Source organism: Odontesthes bonariensis, chromosome 20, assembly GCF_027942865.1.
Source record: "Odontesthes bonariensis isolate fOdoBon6 chromosome 20, fOdoBon6.hap1, whole genome shotgun sequence".
Taxonomy (NCBI): Eukaryota; Metazoa; Chordata; class Actinopteri; order Atheriniformes; family Atherinopsidae; genus Odontesthes; species Odontesthes bonariensis.
Genome location: NC_134525.1, coordinates 25,905,964 through 25,926,715, shown reverse-complemented (window position 1 = coordinate 25,926,715; position 20,752 = coordinate 25,905,964). Strand labels below are relative to the sequence as shown.

At 41.7% G+C, this 20,752-nt stretch overlaps 1 protein-coding gene across 1 annotated transcript in view; it reads left to right on the top strand.

Moving 5' to 3' along the window:
- tgfbr1b (transforming growth factor, beta receptor 1 b) overlaps positions 1 to 20,752 on the top strand; it is a 64,053-nt gene that overhangs the window by 15,658 nt on the left and 27,643 nt on the right. The window contains 1 exon segment of the mRNA XM_075452559.1: positions 10,691 to 10,942. Coding sequence (XP_075308674.1) covers positions 10,691 to 10,942 — 252 coding nt within the window.

Here is a 20,752-nt window from a genome sequence, read left to right as displayed (position 1 = left end):
TTTACTGAGAGTCGATGCATTAGATTAGCCATGATCCCGTCTTTTCATTTGCGCCGTCTCCTGGGGCTCCCTACTCGCAGGGCTGGAGCCGCTTGCAGCTCTGTCATGACGATCCATCTTTAAATTCCTTCACTCTTTCAACTCCCTCAATCTTTTTCCCAAATGGCTTAAACGGTTTTCAATGGCTTTCCTATTTGGCTTTCATCAGGTTGACCAGAGTGGAGTCGGCTTAATTTAGAGGGGTTACAGATGTTCTGGGGCCATATGATTTTTTTTTTTGTTGTGATTTACGAACAAAATTGCACTCTTTCCCATAAATAAATTGGTATATAAGCAACAAATGTGTGCACCCCCCTCATACTCCAGATTATGTATGCACATTTGTTTTTAAGCAAAGATACTTGAGTGGACTGAAAGGAACAAAATAGCCAGTTTGACAGGGCTTGACTCTTTTATAATGTTGCTTTTTGCACACACACACACACACATTGTGCTACGTTCTATTTACCATTGGAAAAAATGTCCTAAATCATGCATTACTGGATCTTGTATTGCCTCTTTTTAAAAAGAATAAAATAGATTTTCTGCTGTGCGTTTACTTTGGGAGAACATTGCACCTGTTTCTTTTTTCATTCAGTAGCTTCTGTTATGGATGTGATTATTTATTTATTTATTTTTTTTATGTGCCGGTGAGCTCCGATTTAAATGTTTTAGATTTACTTCTGAATTGTGTGCAGGTGCTCCTAAGATTGTCAATACGGAGCGCGAGTGCTATTACTGGAAGAACAATGGAATCTCCATGTATTGGTGGACACATCGGTGCAGAACTGATGGTGGTTCGGCCTGTTTAGGTTTCTTTTATATTGCTTCTTTAAAATGCCCCACTTTCTGAATGCAACTGTATTTTGTGGTAGTTCGAACTCCCTGTGCTCCACACACGCTCCACCTTCTCATGTGGCAACCCATAACTGAACGGAACGACTCTGTGTTCTTGTTGTTCCCCCAACAGATGGTCACTGCTGCCTCGAAACAAACCGAACATTAAGCAGACATTGTTGGGATACATCTCAGCATCATCTTTGCTATACCTGCTCTTAAAAGCTTTTGAAATCAATTTGGAAGGATTCCTTTTTTTACCATTGTTAAAATTGAACAGTAAAAAGCATTGTGTGGTCGTTCATAATTGTGCTTAATCACTGACTTCCTAATCACACTCGAGCAATTAAAGCCAACTAACCCAAATGTCAAACTTTATTAAAAAAAAAACACTTTCTGTGGCTCAAATGTTGTGTTCTTTGAATAATAAATGCATTTGCTTATCAGACTTCCAATGTTTATATCAGAACAAAAGGTACAGAGAGCAATTTGCACTGCTATGCTGATGGATGGATTGTAACTTAGAAGGTCCTCCACAGCCAGAGAAGCCACGTTATCACTTTAAACATCTGTTGACTACATGGTGAGGGTCCTTTTCATCCGCCTCTGTGTTCCTGTAGAGTGCTACAGTGCAGGGTGAGCGTGAATCCCGACGAGAACAACAGATCGCAGCGTTTGTCTCGGTTTTCCCAACAAACTGATGTCTAGGTATCTCCGTTCTAGTTAATCGATATCGCTTCAAACAACAGTTTGTGAGTGCCCTCTGAGGTTACATGAACCACGATGCCTCACAAAAATAACAGAAGGAAAAAAAATAGTGTGAAGAGCTCAGCAAACAGAGGAAGGCGCGAATGATCAGGTTTACTGGGGGAACGAATCTGAGGCCCTGACGTATGCAGCCGGTGCTCAGGCCCTCGGGTCATGATCTTGTTGTTGTCCACCAGATCTCCTGAAATAGAGTGAGGAATGTAAAGTGCGACTGGAAGACTTTGAAAGGTCGGAGTCGCCCTCTCTTTAAATTTTCCTGCTTCAAGACGTAATCCGGTGGATAAAAACGATTGATAAATTATTTAGAGACTTTGATCCAGCGCAGTAATGTTGCTCACACGACTTGTTAAAAATTCCTCAGCCTCTGGCAGTTTCATACATCTCTCTGCCATGTATGAAGTGAGGACGTGATTACCGCTGAAATCAATAGAGTGGCTCTTCAAAGTTGCCTTTTTTTAAGACGAGTTAAAAGTGGGACAGAATCCAGAGGGAGAGACAGCCGGGGAAAGGCTAGATAAGGACAGCCGCGCCTAATAGAATTTGGATTCGCCTCACTGTCTCCCGACTGGGTACTATTACCACGTCTCTGTATAGTCTGAAAATGTATTCTCAAATGTTGAGTTCTTCAGTCGTGAACAACAGGTTTAAATTGGTGTAGGCGCTGGGGGGTTGCGTAGCAGTTTTTAAGTAACACTCCACATGGGTGCCAGACCCTGAGGTTTCTTTGGGTGAACAGCATTAATCACCTCATTACAATCCTGAGGTTGGAGCAGGTCACAGTCATGACACACTGGAATTGAAGTCCTCAGAACATACTTGTAAGCCCCAACGTATCCTTTATCAATCATTTCAGTCGGCAGTGCCCTGAACATGCATCTTTCCCAAAGCCTGAGTCGGCGCTGAATGAAGGTGACGCTGGCGCAGCCTCTGGAGGGTTTTCAGCTTGTCCTTGTAAGCTCTCGCTGTTTGAACGCCACACCAGGCCTTGATGGAAACATCAGTCGGATTATCCAGAATTCATTTCACGCTTGTGTCCTGAAATGTGAAAGTGTACTGTTCTCAGCTTGTATTTGTTCCACAGCCTTGTATCTGTTTATTTTTTTTTTTTTGTTGAGAATGGGAGGAGGGAAGGATTCAGAAGATTGGAGAGGAAGAGTTAGAAATGAGGGATCGTGGAGGGAGTCTCACAAGTGAGGGATGCAATTAAGGAGGGAGCACTAGGCCAGGGAGAGAGGAAAGAAGGTGGATGGAGGGGTGAATAAATGCCCCTGACTGCTGACAGTTGGCTTTGTTGAGTCTTGTTCCTCCGCTCCCTGGCCAACAGGCATTATGTGTGTTATGGATAGAAAACGGGGTTTTGTTGACTTGTAAAGACGGGCTACTTAAGAAAAGGTTTTCTCCAAAGAGAAAATCTGAATTATTGAAAATGCTCCTGGCTGGGCCTCGCCTCTGCTGTGTGCTGCTGACCACCTCTGGGAGTGCCGGGGTAGCTAGTGAAGTGAAGACATTGCCCTTGTGATACTTCCACATGCACGTGAACTCAAATCATTCCCTTCACTTCTTCTGGTTCAAACATGTATGGCTGGAGTATTTTGGGGCTTTTTTGGAACATGCATCAGTGTTTCCCACAGATGTGAAGGCAATGTGTGGTGGTGGGCCACGGGGGGGGTAAAAAATAAAAATTCTTCGAAATAATTCCTTCGTTAATAATTGCTCACACAGAACTTTATTGTATTAACCCATAAGAACCCAGACCCATTTCTACTAAAATGAAAATTAAAGGGGTTATAATACAGACTAAATAGACCACATAGAACCCATTTCAGAATTTTTTTCCAGAATACCACCGCCCCACTGTCAGAGATCTGTAATGTGACATAGGCTATATGTCACATTGGGAGTTAAGAACCTGGATAATTTCTCCATCAAGGAAAATTATGGGGGACGTAAGGATGTGTGTGCGGCTTATCTGCAGCTTTTCACATCTTCATTGTAAACAAATGAATAACATAGCTAATTACACTGGTCGGACTGTTCAGCTCTGTTTCAGACTGATACCTCCGGTTCAGGCTGCTCCTCATCCTCAACACGCACGTCTCTCTTTCAATCGCGGAAAATATTTTTCAATACTCATCTGGATTGAAGCAGCAAACATTCAGTGTAAGAGTTTTAAAAAAACTACTTTATTTGATTCACAGCTGCTAGTGTTTTGACCTCGACAACCCAACTACATTATTTATTTATTTATTTTTACGACAAACTTGTGACTAGTTAACTTTATAAAGAAGGCGTAATCGCTTGTTTGCTATGGGTCGGGACGGGACGGGACAACATTGTATTCAAAATATAAAATATTTTTATAGGACTTTTTAATGTGTGATTTTATAAAGGTGCACGTGATACCAACCTTTCGTGAATTTCGCCAGCCGTCTTCTTTCGGTTGAGCCAGAGCTATAGAGCTAATCTAACGCGACGCTGAAGCTAGCAAGCTTCCAGGGAAGCACGGAGGGGAGGGGCTGTGTGTGTGTGTGTGTGTGTGTGTGAAGGCTATGCGAGAGAGACGCGAGGGACAGAGAGACTGAATGAGAGCAGGGAAAGGAAATGCAGTTTAACGAATACGAGTATTTTTTTAAAATAGCGTTAAAAAAAATTCTAATAACGAAACGCAATAAGTGGCGGCCGGTGTTGAATCTGTGGCGCACCGCCACGAATTAGTTTATGTGTGGGAAACACTGTACATTCATAACACAGTGGATGTAGCTACTGTATGTACGGCTAAATTTCACCAAAGTAAGAAAAGCTTCTTGGTTCGCAGAAATGGGGACACACCCCCCCCCCCCCCCCAACACCGAATAAGGAAGGTGTTGTAGGATCATATCGCAAGCAATTATAAAGGCATAATGCTGCGTGTACACCAAGAGCGACCTACACTACCTGGTAGCGGAGGTCGCTGGAGAAGCTTCGCTTGAGAATTTGCTTTGGTAGCTCGTGACGTCACATTTAGACTGTTCAATTCTTAAAGGCCCCGCCCGCGGCTGTGCAGCACCCCCGCGGAAAAGAACATGAGGAAAGAGAGGGCAGGGACACGAATAAACGTGTTGTTATTTACAATTTGTTATACAAGATATACATCACGTTACAAATTATGTAAAACTACATTAGGTACACCTGAGAAGAGCAGGAATAGCAGAGGCAGCTGTGAAAAATAAACTAAATCAGAAATAAAACTTAATTGCAGTGAGAGGTTTGCGTGGGGTTACTACACTATTGTATTGAAGCACTCGACACGGCAATTGCAACAGTCTCAGGATTAAACGACTATTGTTTGGATAGGAACCAAAGTTTACACGTCTGTTTCCGCGAACCCCGCGGATTGTCGGACCCCTACAATCTGTGGATTGTCATTGGCTTTCGCCGAACCGCGTCATACCTCATTACCATAATGTTAGCTTGAGTTTAATCGCTTGAATCCGCTCTGGTCGCTCAGGTAGCTTCGCCACTGGAGAATCCGCTCTGGTAGCCCAGGTAGCTCACCCTCCATAGAGAAATGATTTCCGGCGCTCAGGTAGCGTAGGTCGCTCTTGGTGTACACGCAGCATAAGAGTTCCCACTCCCAGAGTGGGACTTTAAACTGTCCATAATGAATGTGATAGTCTGTTGACAATGTGGAGCTGCTCCAGGCAATCATCTGTTTTTCCTTTTTGCTACCACCCAGTGAAACTATTGAAAGTGATAATGCTGTATGATCAGTGTCACTCACAAGCAAGATTGATTGAGCAGAAAGTGTTAGGTGTGAGGCACACAAACAGACCAGAGCGGCTTATGGAGCCGTTAGGCTGGCTGTTGGTCCATGTTGTGTTTGTGTTTTTGTGTGTTAAGTCTGGCTGCCTGCCTGGCATCACTCTCAGAAGTATCTTCCATAAATCAAACACATCCTGTGTGACCACTCGGTAAATGGCTGGCCTCGTGTCCCAGTGTGTCATGTCGCACACAGTTTGCGGTGATCCGATGCTCGTTTAACACCAACTGTCACGAGAACAGCCGCTCCTCTGCTACGAGTAGAAAAACTACTCGGATCCTCTGGTCTTTGGTGAGTCTTTTAGAATACCAACTGATCGTTGTGTTTTTGTTTAGTTGATCTAGGTTTTGTGTTGTAAGTCTGGCTTGATGTGTATGTTGTTGCCGGACTGTGGTTTTGTTTTTTTTATTTTATTTGTTTGTTTGTAAAGGAAAAAAAAAAAAAGACTGGGCAGATACTGAAAAAGAATACATTGTTTGCTATTCTTACCATGTAACTGTAATAATGTAACAGTTAGTTTTTTGCATTTGTCTGAAAAAAAACATCAATAAAAAAAAGGATACCATCTGATCTGCATTTTATAGACTGACTTATCAAAACACATCGAATACAGTTTGAGAATCAAAAGCAGCTCATTAAAAAAAAATTTAAAAAAGTAATTCATTTAATTTCGTTTCATTTGTTCAGCTCTGTCCCCACCACAAAACTGCCATGAGTCGAATGCGGACTTATAAAAACACATCGAATACAGTTTGAGAATCAAAAGCAGCTCATTAAAAAAAAAAATTTAAAAAAATGATTCATTTACGGTAATTTCGTTTAATTTGTTCAGCTCTGTCCCCACCACAAAACTGCCATGAGTCGAATGCAATTAAACATGCAATTTGTTAAGATAAAATGCTTTTCAAATGTTGGATCTGCATGGTATTCCTTTTATTTCCCATTGATCAGTCATTTTAGCAAAATGCAGCAGCTTTAAAAAGTAGTACTTTCCAGATAAAGGGCAGTTATTGCGACATTGTAGCTGAACACCATAGCATAATGTTGTTTGAGGTTCTTGAGAAGTCATGACGATGTCAGAGTCGTGTAATCGTGTTTTTCAACTCTATGGGAACTGATCTGGTGATTGGATGCAGATGTTGGACCAAAAAAAGAGTCAAGTAGGTACTCTGAAGTCGCTGGTGGAACTTCTCAGCTGTTTTGTCTAGACAAATCTCTGACATGCCCGGTTAAAACGGTGCAGTTATCTGAATGATCTCTTCAGAGGCTGAGTCAGAGCAGACCAGTGTCAGCTGGCTTTTATTTAGCCGTGTCTGGTCTGTAACTGTTTGAACTTCTTTTTCCATTATACCTAAACACGCACACACACACACACGCAGATGCTGTTTTTCTGGTTTAATTCATCCACCTCACTCATTTTGGCTGGTCAGACTGGTCTGTGAATTTCATGAGGGAGAAAGCTTAAGGTGGGCGGAGCTGCCTAGTTACTCGGGATGGAAATTGCTAAGATTTTGTCAAGCCGATGTCATTATCGATGCCCCTTATTGATCCGGTTCTTCATCAATTCCCCTTATCGATTCCTGACCCAATTTTATATGAGGAAGCAAGTACGCTTTACAGGTTTTAAGGATCCGCACAACTAAGTATCTAAAATCCCAAACAGAGACAAACTTTCTTTGTGTCTTTGTCAACTCCATACAGATATAATGATCCAAATACTGAAGTGACTATCAAAGACTACCTGGCCGGTTGAAAAAAGGTGCAACGGGCGTTTCAACTCATTTAGTGACGAACATGAACGCTCGTCTCTTTACCTGCCTGAGCAGCTGGTGTGAGGAGCAGTAACTGAGTTGTCCTCCTCATTTCTTCATCTAAAAATTAAGAAAATTAGATCATGTTTCCTTAGTCCAAAGAAGAATGTGCTAACCATGTGCTGTTTAGGGCTGAGCACCAAACGCAGTCCAAAGAGCTTCTGAAATGCTAATATGTATCATCATTGTTATTATTCTGTAAATGAATGGCTTATTTGGGGGCTTTACTAGGCATGAAAAGTTTTTCAAATGCTTCAAGGCTGGTTTTCACATTTTAAGGTTAACAGAAATTGGCCCGAACCCACACATGCAGCAAACTAATTGCACCACCCGTGTGGGTTGAAATTGAACTGAATTGAATTGAATAGGCTGCATTGATAGAGTAATTGTTAAGCTCAGAGGTGTCCAATTATCATGGTCTGTAAAATTTGGAACCAGTTCCCATTTCTAGCTCAAGCATTCCCAGACTCGCTTTAAAAGACATTTTTCTTACTTATTTCTGCGTTAAATCCTCACACAACCACTGGACTGATGTTGTGCCGAAGAGAAGAGTTCAGTGGTGTACCGTTCATGGTGTTACAAGCATTCGTCTGTCTGTTCAGGTCAGACGCCTTTTATACCAAGTGCGCCTGCACGTTTAATTATTTAAAGGTCTTATCTGGGGAGGTGTGTTGTGTTGCTTTAACCTGGCGGGCCGTACATGATGAGATTCTGAGCTGCATAATGATACCAGGGACTGAGCTCTCCGTCTGCCCTCTGCAGGGGGCAAGGGCACCGTCGAGACACACACACACACACCCATTACCAGAGAGGGAAAGGAAAGCCCTGTTTTATTCATAGCCCTCCGTAACATCACTGCTAATAGCTGGAGGCCTGAGGGATTGCGAGCAGACGCCCTTACATTAAGCACATTCCGTACTCTGTTCGTGTCTGACCTGCAGTTTCTCACTGCGCCGCGGTAATTAAAGATGCCCCGACCTGTGGCTCCAGCACATTTCACACACTTGGAAAAACAGCCCCAGCAACAATATGTGCAACAAATGAGTTCCATTTTTGGCGGCTTTGGAAACACGAAACGCCGCCAGGGGTTGGCTCCAGTTGCCTGAAAGTAGCATTTCCTCGACTGTGGGAGGCTGTCGGTGCTGCGGGCACAACATAAAAGGGTTTCACGTTTGTTCGGATGCAACTCTATGAAGTGCAATTTTCCTTTTAGAATTATTTATCAGGCAAACCGAAAGTATAAAACGCATTGTGAGAAAAAGTGAAATCTTTAAGTTTTGCTATCATTTCTGAAGGCGGGTCAGGTTTGGACATCGGTTAGTCATGCTCTGCTGTCTGTTGCCTCAAAAATTGATTTGACTGCAGATGTTGGGAAGTGGGGTGATTCATTTTGAGTTCCTTACATTTATTTTTATTTATTTTTTTATTTATTTTTTTGCTTGAAATGCACATCCTTGTTAACAAGCGGCTTTGTTCTTCCGCATTACTTGTTAAAATGTGGTTTGTAATGGCACATTCACACTTTGTCTGTGTTAATTACTCAGCGCAGTCTGCAAAAAGGGAATTGCACTCTTGAGGAATGTAGCAGAATAACCTAGCAGAGTTCCACCATTCATCCTGCATTTGTGGATCTTTTCATGCAACGTGCACAAGAATGAGGACGAATTTAGTACGATATGAGTTTCAGCCCTCCTCTGGTCCACCAGCGATCAGCTCTTTTGTTGATGAACTCGTCTTTAACAGACAGATGCATCATTTCCGTGGCATGTTTTCGTTCATCTGAAAAGTCGACTTATGTTGTAAATGTGCTTTAGTTATACAGCCCTTTACAAACAATCGTTACGATGTACCAAAGTGCTTTACAGTAGGTAATAAATAAAGAGAAGAATAAGTAAAAACAATAAAAGAACAGTGAAAGCAATAAAATACAACCAAATCAAATAAGATAAGTGTCATCATACTACTGGGTATTAAAAGCAATCCTAAATAAGTAGGTTTTTAGCCTAGATTTGAAGAGGCCCAGGTCAGAAATAAGACGCAGCTAGACGGGGAGCTTATTCCAGAGCCTGGGGGCAGAAAAGGCTCGGTCACCGCAGGGTTTGTATTCTGACCTGGGCACTTCCAACAATAATTGATTTGTTGACCTCAGAGCTCTACCAGGATATCGGACTGTTAAAAGCTCAGATAAATGATGGGGCGAGACCGTTAAGAGCTTTAAAAATTAACATTAAAAGTTTAAAATCAATTCTATAAAGGACAGGAAGCCAATGGAGGCAGTTAAGAACAGGAGTGATGTGCACACGTCTGTTGGTGTTGGTTAAAAGACGGGCAGCAGCGTTCTGCACAAGTTGAAGGCGACTGGGAGACGCCAACATAAAGTGCATTGCAATAGTCTAACCTTGAACTTATTAGGGCATGGATGGCTTTCTTCGAGGTCATGATGACTTAAAAACATTTTAACTTTGGCCAGGAGACGCAACTGGAAAAAACTAGTCCTGACGACATTGTTCATTTGTTATGTTGGATTATTGTAGGCGAATGTGTAAGCAGCTGTGATGGTTGGAGAGCTCGGAGTGAGCACGGTGTTCTTTAGCTATCCACAGGATCACATTTTCCTTTGATCATTTATACTGTGATACGATACATGGCAAAAACCTTTTTTAGCGTTTTTTTTTTTTATGCCTCCTGACTTCCCTTAAGTCCAAGTCTGCAGGTTCCCAGTAAAGGGAAGTAAAGACTATTTATTATCATGTGTGGAAGAGACGAGAAGATCGTGGGCATTATTTTTAGATGCCAGTTCATTCTTAGCGTGTGTTCATGGTAATGAGAGAACTCGACTCGGAACAGCACAATATTGCCGACTTGGATCTTTCAGTGTGTAACTTTAACAGGAAGAAGACTAAAGAGGAACCTATTGCTAAGATGCCTTTCCCTGATGGCACACAATGTAGCACTCGGATGTTAATTTAAAGCCATGAGTGTACGTGTTTGAACAAAGCTCACCCATTGGGCAGTATACATCCCGTGAAGCACTCCATATTTGTTTTTTTGGTGGGAAAGAAAAAACAGATTCCATCAGGCACAATTGACGTGTTCTGATTTACTGAAATGAGCCATGAGCTCCTCAGCTGTGCAACAGCCGTGTGTATGTCTTTCAAAACCTTGGGTGGAAAATGAGTTGGACCTTGTATGTGGCTGGAGTGATCCTTCACCAGTCGGCTCGCCAGTGTGGGTTGAAGTCTTTCTGGAAGAATATAAACGTGTGTCTTTTGAAAAAAAAACATTCAATGTTTTTTTTGGTTTTTTTCCCCCTCGAAATGGAACAAAAGTGCTGGAAAAAGAATATTAAGGAGGTGCCACACAACCTTCTGTTGGATTCTGTTTGCTGCCGTAGCGCTCTTTAAAACAAACCCTCTTTCTCCTGTTGTTCCTCCAGCCCTCCAGTGTCACTGTGACCGCTGCAGCGGCAACTTCAGCTGCACAACCGATGGCGTCTGCTTCGTCGCCATCCGGAAGTCGGGCAGTCAGCTGATCATAGAGCAGCGCCAGTGCGTGCACGAAAATGAACTGATTCCACGAGACCGGCCCTTCATCTGTGCCCCTTCCACCAAAGACGACACCGGCATTTACCCGAAGTGCTGCCAGACGGATTATTGCAACAAGGATGCAGACCCCACCATTCTCCCAGGTAAAACACACCCACCTGCACCCAGGCAGCTGTACTTTCAAGTCCTTTGATTTGGGAATTTAAACCAGGTTTTTGCTTCACTTGATGTAGCCATGTTTCTGACTGTTGTGTTGTTTAATGTCACACACCAAAATCCTCTTCTGTTCATTTAGAATTTTAAGTATATATATATATATATATATATATATAAAATAAAAAAAAGAAGTTGCAGTTAAGTTGGATAGTGTCGAAGAGACGTGAGTTCCTAATGTTTAATGCTAGCCATCTACTTCCGTTCCTCCCACTTGCCCAATGATTAATTTTGAGGTTATGCAAAATATTTTGTCAGTTGTGCATATAAGCCTTCACTATTCCACCCACTTAGTGAAATCCACCTGTTCCCCTGGCTCCAGAGCACGGTGCTGCCACCGCCATGCTTATAGGTGTTTCTCATGTAAACGTCTTATTGCGCTTCTCGGAAAGCTGAATAAAGTTTAATCCTGACTTTGATAAACCTGTCGCACACAACAGAAACCAGCGTACAGCCACATTTCGGCGCCTTATGTAGATGAACCCACTCTGCTGGTGAAATGTCACAGTGACTGAGGTAGTGAGACGTCAGAGACGACTCTGGCAGGTTGCTCAAGTGAACACCACGTCCCAATATGATCAAGCCCAAAATAAGACCGGAGACTATTATACAAAATTGCCTGTAAACACTCATCAGTGCATCACTACTTTCAGCATGAAAACAGGCCTCTGCCCTAATGGTTTCTGGGTTGTTCCCGATCACGTGAACAGATTTTCTCTCAGCTGATGGTGACACGCTGTGTTTCACTGTGTTTCACAACCAAAATGATCATCTTGCTCAAAAACCCAGAGCCAGTGTGGCTTCTGCTCTAATAACTTTGGATCTTAAGAATCCACAGAAGAGGCTCAAAGACGGTGCTGGGTGTTAGTAAGTCCAATGACGCAGAGAGGCAACTGACAGCTGTCATGATCACTAAGTTGAAGCTAAGAGGCCATCCATCACAAGCTGGATCTGTCAGAATAACTGAATGAACTATCTTAAGTATGTGTATGAATGTTTTTGACTTTTTACTAGGGCTGGGCAAGTTAATTAGTTTTTACCGCACCGATAAATATTTTATCATGCATTAACGCATGTTTTTTTTTTTTTTTGTGCCTTTAATGGATAGGAAAGTTCAGAGAGACAGGAAGCAGGGGGCAGAGAGAGGGGGAACGACACGCAGAACAGGGCCGTCAGATGCGGGACTCGAACCGGGGACAGCAAAAGCGAGGACTATAGCCTCTTGTACATGGGGCGGCTGCTCAACCCACTACGCCACGGACCAACCCTGTTATATATATTTTATTTTGTAAAAGTCTGTTGCTGTCTGCTGTGGAACCAGAAAAGAAAGTAATCGGCGGATCCACCAAACATGGAGAAGGGTACGGAACATTTACTCGGCCATTTTCATTTTAAAGTTCTTCCAGACGGCGGAGTCGACAGAACCAAAGTCATCTGTAAACACTGCCAAGTTGAATTGTCTTCTCACCGTAGTAGTTCCAGTCTAAAATATCACTTAAAGGCAAAACACACAACCGATACCAGCAAGTCATTCAAGGAAACAGACAGTGGAGCGAGGCTTAGTAGGAGTAGGAGTGTAGTAAGAGAGCTCGCTTGAGTCGGGTTAAAAATGCCCACAACTAAATCGGAACACGATAGATGAAACTAAGGCATGAGTGGGTTAAACAAGAAAAGAAGCAGGAAAAACGATAAGAAGCAAAAAGGAGCTGAAGAGCGGCCGGTAACGGAAGAAATCTCTGAACACGAAAAAGACCCAACAGAGAGAATGGAAGAACACGAGGACACGGAAACGCTGCAAGCTATCAGAAGTGATATTAAAGTTCTCCAGCAAGAGCTGTGCAGGGAGCTGGCCGTGTTCAAGGACGAGCTGAAGAAAGAAATGAGAGAGGAAATAAAGAATTTTCGACAAGAGATGGAGCGTAGGCTGTCCGAAAGCGACCGGGAGCTACAGGCACAGCGAGGGAGTATAAGCGAGGCACAGACGCGCATAGCGGAGGTGGAAGAATGGAAAATGGATGCTAATGAGATGCTAACGAAGGTGGTAGAACAAGTGCAGCTAATGCAGGAAAAACTAACTGATCTCGAGGGGAGATCAAGGAGAAACAATATCCGAATCTTCGGCTTGCCAGAATATGTAGAAGGGAAACCCACAGCTACATACCTGGAGCAACTTCTTAAAACGGAACTCGAACTTCCGGAGGGGATCAATCTCCAGATTCAACGAGCCCACCGAGCCCTCAACCCGAAACCAAGCCCAAACGCAGCACCGAGGTCAGTCGTGGTTAACTTCCTACAATTTGAGACCAAAGAAATGATCTTGAAGAAAGCATGGCAGAAAAAGGTCCAAGTAGCGGGAAAACGAATCTACTTTGATCATGACTACCCGACCGAGATTGTCCAGAAACGAAAGACGTATACGGCCATTAAAAAAACATTGAAGGAGAAAGGAATACGTTTCCAAACACCACTCGCTAAAATACGGATACATTGGGAGGACGGAACGAAGACATATGACAGTGCCAGGATAGCAGCGCAAGATCCGAAAGAAAGAGGCTACACTGTTGCTGAGCCAGGAGGAGACGCCGCGGCAGCGGAGGAGAAGCAGCGAGGAGCCGCGGGGTGGCAGCGAGTGAAGGGGAAAGAACGAGATGCGGCGCACCGAGTGAGAGAAAAACTGCGAAGTTTCCAATGGAAATCTTAAAATGATGTGCTCCTAGGAGAAGTCGACACTGCGGGAAAAGAGGTATGGACACGGAAGAACGGATCACGTCATTGAACAGGGTATTCTACCATAACCATGTTGTGGATAAAATAACTGACGGAAGAAGAGACCTGCAGAGGGAAGGCTGGGAGTTATTCAGGCTTCTTTTTTATTTTATAAGATTTAATTAGAACCGACTGAGTGAGTGTGAGATGTTAAAGTTGGACATGTCTAGATGGAGTGGTACCCCACAAGATGGGAGTAGTACTAGATCTAGGGAGAGGCCCTCAACAGAGGTGAGGATTTCCTCTCCGCCCACCAACAGGGACCTGGGGAAGAGGGATACCCCATGTTTGAAAGTCCATTGGGACTTTGGTTTATGTTTGTTCAGCAAAAGTTCATGCTGGTTCTGTTTTGAATTGCTTGGGAACATATCTGAAGGGACTGGTAAAATGTAGTTATGACTGATATCAAGATAATGTCACTGAATGTGAATGGTCTGAATAATCTGAGTAAAAAAGAAAGGGTGATGACAAAACTGAAAAAAGAAAAAGCACAAATTATATTTCTGCAAGAGACTCATTTATCCAAAACGACACATGAAACATTAAAAAAGTATGGTTACAGGAATTTATATTACAGCTCATATAAGGAGGGATGTAGAAGAGGAGTTGCTATATTAATTTCGAACACAATACAATTTGAATACAAAAAGAAATTAAAAGATAAAGAAGGAAGATACATAATATTACAAGGCAGAATAGAAAATGAATTAATAACCTTGGTAAATATATACGCACCCCCCGAGAGTAACAAAATGTTTTTTCAAAAACCTATTTGATTTAATAGCAGTTGAAACAGAAGGAATTTTAATCTGTGGGGGCGATTTAAATGTAGTCCTGAACCATAATATGGACACAACGAGCCACAAAGGTAAAATGCAGTTATCGAAATTTATAAAAGTCTCATTAGAAGAAATGGAATGATAGATGTATGGAGAAGCTTGCATCCATCAGGAAAAGATTTTACGCATTACTCGGCTGCTCATGGAGTACATTCAAGAATAGATTATTTTTTAACAAAGGTGGATGACAAACACAGAGTGGAGGAATGCAAGATAGGGGCGGCAGATGTTTCTGATCATAATCCAATTTATTTGGAGCTTCGTTTGGGTAATAGGAAACGAAATACGGTATGGAGAATGAATGTGGGAGTATTAAATAGTGAACAGCAGAAAGAGAAGATAAAAGCAGAAATAAAGCAATATAATGAGGAAAACAACAACGGAACGGTAGACCCGACAATACTGTGGGATGCCATGAAGGCAGTCATTAGGGGAAAGTTAATAGCTGCAACTGCGCTGGATAAAAGACTTAAATTACAGACATATAGGGCAAATACAGAAAGACTTAGGGAATTAGAAGAGGAATACCAGCAAACAAAAGACCCAACAATATATCAAGAAACCAAGGTGGTAAAAGACAAAATAAACGACATACTAACAGGAGAGATTGAAAAAAGAAGCATGTTTCTGAAACAGAATTACTATGAAGCAGGTTCAAGGGCAGCTAAACTGTTAGCTAAACGGATACGTAAACAACAAATACTCAATTCGATATATAAAATTAAAAACCCATATACAGGAGAACTAACGGATAATCCAGAAGAAATAGAGGAAATTTTTCGAGAATTCTATGAAAAACTATATACACAGCCTGAATTTCCGCATGAAGAGGAAATGAGAACATTCTTAAATGCATTAGATCTACCATCAATTGGCAAATTACAAAATGAGACACTGACAGCAGCAATCACAATAGAGGAAGTGAAAGAGGCAATAAATACATTAAGAAATAATAAGTCGCCAGGCAGTGATGGATACCCAGCAGAGTGGTATAAGACGTTTAGAGAGGAGCTCACACCAATACTTACAGCTTCATTCAATTGGACACTTAATAACAATAAAATTCCTCCATCTTGGAGAGAAGCCATTATATCGGTCATACCAAAACCAGGAAAAGATAAAGAGCACTGTGGTAATTATAGACCAATCTCACTAATAAATGTAGACTACAAGATATACACATCCATAATTGCTAATAGATTAAATAACTTTATAACAGATCTGATAGAGGAAGACCAAACAGGATTCATGAGAGGACGTCAAACACATGATAATATCAGAAGAGTACTACACATAGTAGATCAGGCGCAACAGAAAAAGCAAAGTACCGTATTAATAAGTGTTGACGCAGAAAAAGCATTTGATTTAGTAAATTGGGAATTTCTATATAAAACGCTAGAACGATTTGGATTCAGTAATAAATCAGTACAGTGTATAAAGACATTATATCAACACCCCACAGCGAGGATCAAAATAAATGGAAGCCTGACTGACAAATTCAACATGCAAAGATCAACCAGACAAGGATGCAGTTTATCGCCTACATTGTTCGCCCTCTTTATAGAGCCTCTGGCACAAGCAATACGACAAGAAGAAAAAATCAAGGGAGTTACAGTAAAGGGAGAGGAACACAAGATAGGGCTTTTTGCAGACGATGTAATAACTTTCCTCGAACAGCCAAATGAATCGTTACCAGAGCTGATGAATCTTTTTGGAAAGTATGGTAATCTTTCGGGATATAAAATAAATATAACCAAAACACAAATTCTAACATTTAATTACATTCCGACAAAAGAAATACAGGAATCATTGCCCATTAAATGGAATATGAAGGAGATTAAATATCTAGGGGTTAACATTACTAAAGGGTTATCTTCACTGTACAAAGCAAATTATGATAAAATAAGCCATGAGATACAAAAAGATATAGATAGATGGACTACTTTACCTCTAGATTTGAATTCAAAAATTGAAGCTATTAAAATGAATGTGCAAGCAAAACTTTTATATTTGTTTCAGGCACTACCAATAGAGGTCCCTCAAAATCAATTTGTGATATGGGACAAGATAATATCTAGATTTATTTGGGGTGGAAAAAAACCTAGAGTTAAATATGAAACTCTTCAGTTGCCAAAAGACAAAGGAGGTATGGGTCTTCCAAAATTAAGAGAATACTTTTGTGCTGCCCAACTCAGACATATTATATGCTGGTGCACACCGGACTACATGGCCAAGTGGAAAGATATGGAGAAGGAATTTAAACAATGGCTAAACAAAGGAGTCACAGGGTGGTACACACTTCAGAAGGATGGGGAGCTTGAGAGTTTTCAAAAACTGAAGGACAAGTATAACTTAGATAAACACAAATTTTACAGGTACCTACAATTAAGAGATTATTATAGAACAGAAATAAAGTGGGATCCCTGTGTTGAAGTGAATGGTATGATTCAAATTGTGATAAATTCATTCAGTGAAACAAAAATTAAAATCATTTCCACTTTATATCAAAAACTGAGGATGAATAAGAATTCAACTAAGTATGTTAAAGAAAAATGGGAATCAGAACTTAACGTGACAATTCCAGATGAAGATTGGCTAGACATGTGGAAAACGCATCAGACATCCACCAATTCACGGATATGGAGGGAATTTGCATGGAAAAATCTAATAAGATTTTTCATTACACCTAAAGTCAAGAATAAGTATAGTGACACCAACCTGGGATGCTGGAGAAATTGTGGATCAGTGAATGCCGATCATGCACACATATTTTGGAACTGTTCAAAAATTGTTCAATTTTGGAAAAATGTACATGAAACGGTGAAGAAGATTTTGGGATATGATATCTCCTTGAGTAGCAGGGTACTATATCTGTGCATTTTTCACGGTGCCAATATAAGGGGAAAGGATAGGTATCTGATTAAGATAATGTTAGTAGCTTGCAAGAAAGCTATTACGAGGAACTGGAGAAAGACTGACCCCCCCTTATCAAAACCAATGGATTGACATAATAGAAGAAATTTACACTATGGAGAAACTGACGCATCGACTGAGACTCCAACAGGCACAAATGGACAAAAAATGGACAAAATGGACAATATTTAAGACGAAAGATAGTGACAACAAATAGAGAATAACCTACTTATACCAGATAAGTCAAAATTTATTAGAATAACGGCTCCCAAGTGAAAGTTCTGTGTAAAGCGATGTTTAGTGTGTAATGTTCATGTATGTAAAAATGTGAAAAATCCCAATAAACAGAAAATTTAAAAAAAAAAAGTGTGTTTGCACAACAAATGTTATGGCCCTTTCATTCATATGGCAGCACATTAAAAAAAAACAAAAAAAAAAACTAAATGCTAAAAACTATACACTACTTTTGAATTCATTTTTGGATTTTGCGTACAAATGCGATTAATCAGGGAAATCATTTGATTAATTGGATTAAAAAATTTTAATCATTGCCCAGCCCTACTTTTTACGTGTCATGAAGTGATACTGTATCTTTGATACATTCCACTTTCATTTTACTCACCTAATTTTATTGACCTCGGACTAGCTGGTCACTTCTGTGACGAGCGCTTGGTTTCACTAAGGTTTTTACTAAGAAGTAAACTCTGGTTTCACGGCATCATTTGATGACGTCGCTTTCCAGCACATCTCTTCAAACAGGCAGTCACCCCTTCCTGTGTACCAAAAGCGAAGTACCACAAATAGACCAACCACTTCAGTAACTTCAATCAAAAAGCCTTTGTTTGAATGCCTGAAGCCATTACTTTTAACAGAGTCTGTAAATGAGCCCAGCTGTGTTCACAGTGCCGTTCTGTAAAGAAGGCTTTTGTTGGATAACATCGGGGCCTTTTCCAACAAAACGGGGAACCATTGCTGGCTTGAAGCCAGCGCTGAACTTAGGTGGTCTTAAACTCCAGACCAGGAAAATGCAAAAGCTGGTGAAAAGCAAAGGGGCTGATGGCAGCGTGATGGAGATAAACCAAACCAACTAAAATGATCTGTGTAGGGAGGCTGTCAGCTGGCATCTCAGAAAGTCAGAATTCACCCGAGGAAGATCAGAACTATATTGGAATGTTTAGCTGCATAGGGATGCTGCTCTGTATTGGCTCTCTGGCAGTAAAAAAAGAAGCTAAGCAGCCAACAAGTGGCTGGTCCCATATTTCCTCAGGCAGGCGTAGAAAGAGCCATATCCAAAGACCATTCAGATTTTATTCATCACTCAGCAATCTGGGCTTTTTTTTTTAGTTGGAGAACAGTCTGAAATCCTCTTTTGACCCTGCCTTTTTTCTTTTCTATGATTTAGGAATAAACTAATATGAAAGAGACCAAAGATGATGTTTCATTTCTCTGAGCCACTGCTTTGTTTTTATTGCAGTCGCTCTCTCCACCTCTGCCCCCCACCCCCGGCAGCCAAATGCTGCCGTTCTTTATTTCCTTCCTTTCTCTACTTGATTGTCACCATTTGCATTCATAGAAGTGCTCAGAATCTTTTTATTTTAAATCTGCACCCACCTGTCTCATGATTAGTGGGACTCGCATCTGACTCTCCCGCAAAGAATGTTAGTCAACCCCTACCCTAACCCAATCTGTAGCCCGGGTACCCTGCAGTGTTCCTTTATCGTAGCTGACGATCATTCACACCCGCTGTGTGCGTTCTTACATCTCAGCGAGAATCGCATCCCAGCAGGATTCAAGCAGCAATCATCACACTGCCACCATGGAGAGTGGATGAAAACAAACCAACCTGCCTCACTGATGCTGTGGTTGTGAGGTTCTGCTATAAAGCGAATCGGTTCGGTTCCCAAGAGAACCGATGTACGAACAAGAACCGGACTGGCTCTCTCTTGGCTTCAGGAGCGGGCCGTGCCGATGGTAACGTGGGAGGGTTCAGGAGACTTGGGCCAGATGCATAAAACTGCATTCAATTTCAATTTCAGTTCAGTTTTATTTGTAAAGCGCTAAATCCAAACAAATGTCATCTCAAGACACTTCAAAGATACTGTCCAGTTCAAGCCAATTAGAATCCATTTCATTATTCTATCAAATCAAATTAATTGAATTCCAAATTGGTCCAATTCATCACTCAAAAAAAAAACAAAGAAACCAGCAGATTGCACTGAAACTGTGCTTACCCAAAGGCAGGGAAGGGAATATGCATTCTTCTCACCAGAGTAATATCAAAGACGTGTACGTGTGGTTATTTCAGTCACTGTGAAACTACACAAACCTGAGTTCCTCTCCCATTTTCACTCTATGAAATGAATGAAAAAGTCATTGTTTACGATATATCGTCAAAAACATTCCCCAGGGTAAGAATGTCATCCCACGGTGGAAACGATAAATTCCCACTGACATATAAATGCGGCGACACACCCAACACGTGTGGAATATTGACAAACGTGGCGGAAGGCGGAGCAGATGCGCCGGGCAGCGAGGAGCTTGTTTAGGAACAAGGCTCCAGCTCCATTATCTGGAACTGGCTCGGGTTTAAAAAGTCTGAGGCGGAGCAGCAATTCACAGCAAACAAATAGTGCCTGCAAAGGACAGTACAAAGGGCAGTAGTAACACTAATGTGTTGCGCCGCCTCAAACACAAGCACAAACCAGAGTTTGAAGACGGCCAGAAAATGCGCAAAGATGCAGAAGCAGCACGATGATGGAGTCAGAAAATAAGTGCAGTTTCGCTAAATAGAAAACCGAGACAGTTAAGCAAATCATCATTTAAGCAAAGAAAGATAAACTCTGGGTTCTGTAATCGCCGATGGACCCAGAACCGCAGAAAAGAAGTGAGCCGGTGAGACGGCCCTGCACAGGTAGAAAAGAAATGGCCATTTTGACCTCGCGCTTTTTCATCACGAATATTAGTTTTGATTGAGAGCAGAGCAGCAGTGATGTCATGTGTAGATGAAGACGCTGCAGCATGTGACGGAGTGATTTGAGTTGATCGGTGATTGGGTTTAGGTTGGAGGAAAGGTTGGCGTTAGTTGTGATGGGTCCTCACAAAAACACAATGACAGGCGTGAGTGTGGTCGCCACAGGCCAAGTCTCCCGCCAGCCTCTCGGAGGGAGCATGCACCCACATCACTCTGATTGGTTAGTTTCCTGGCCTTGCCCCTTTCCATCA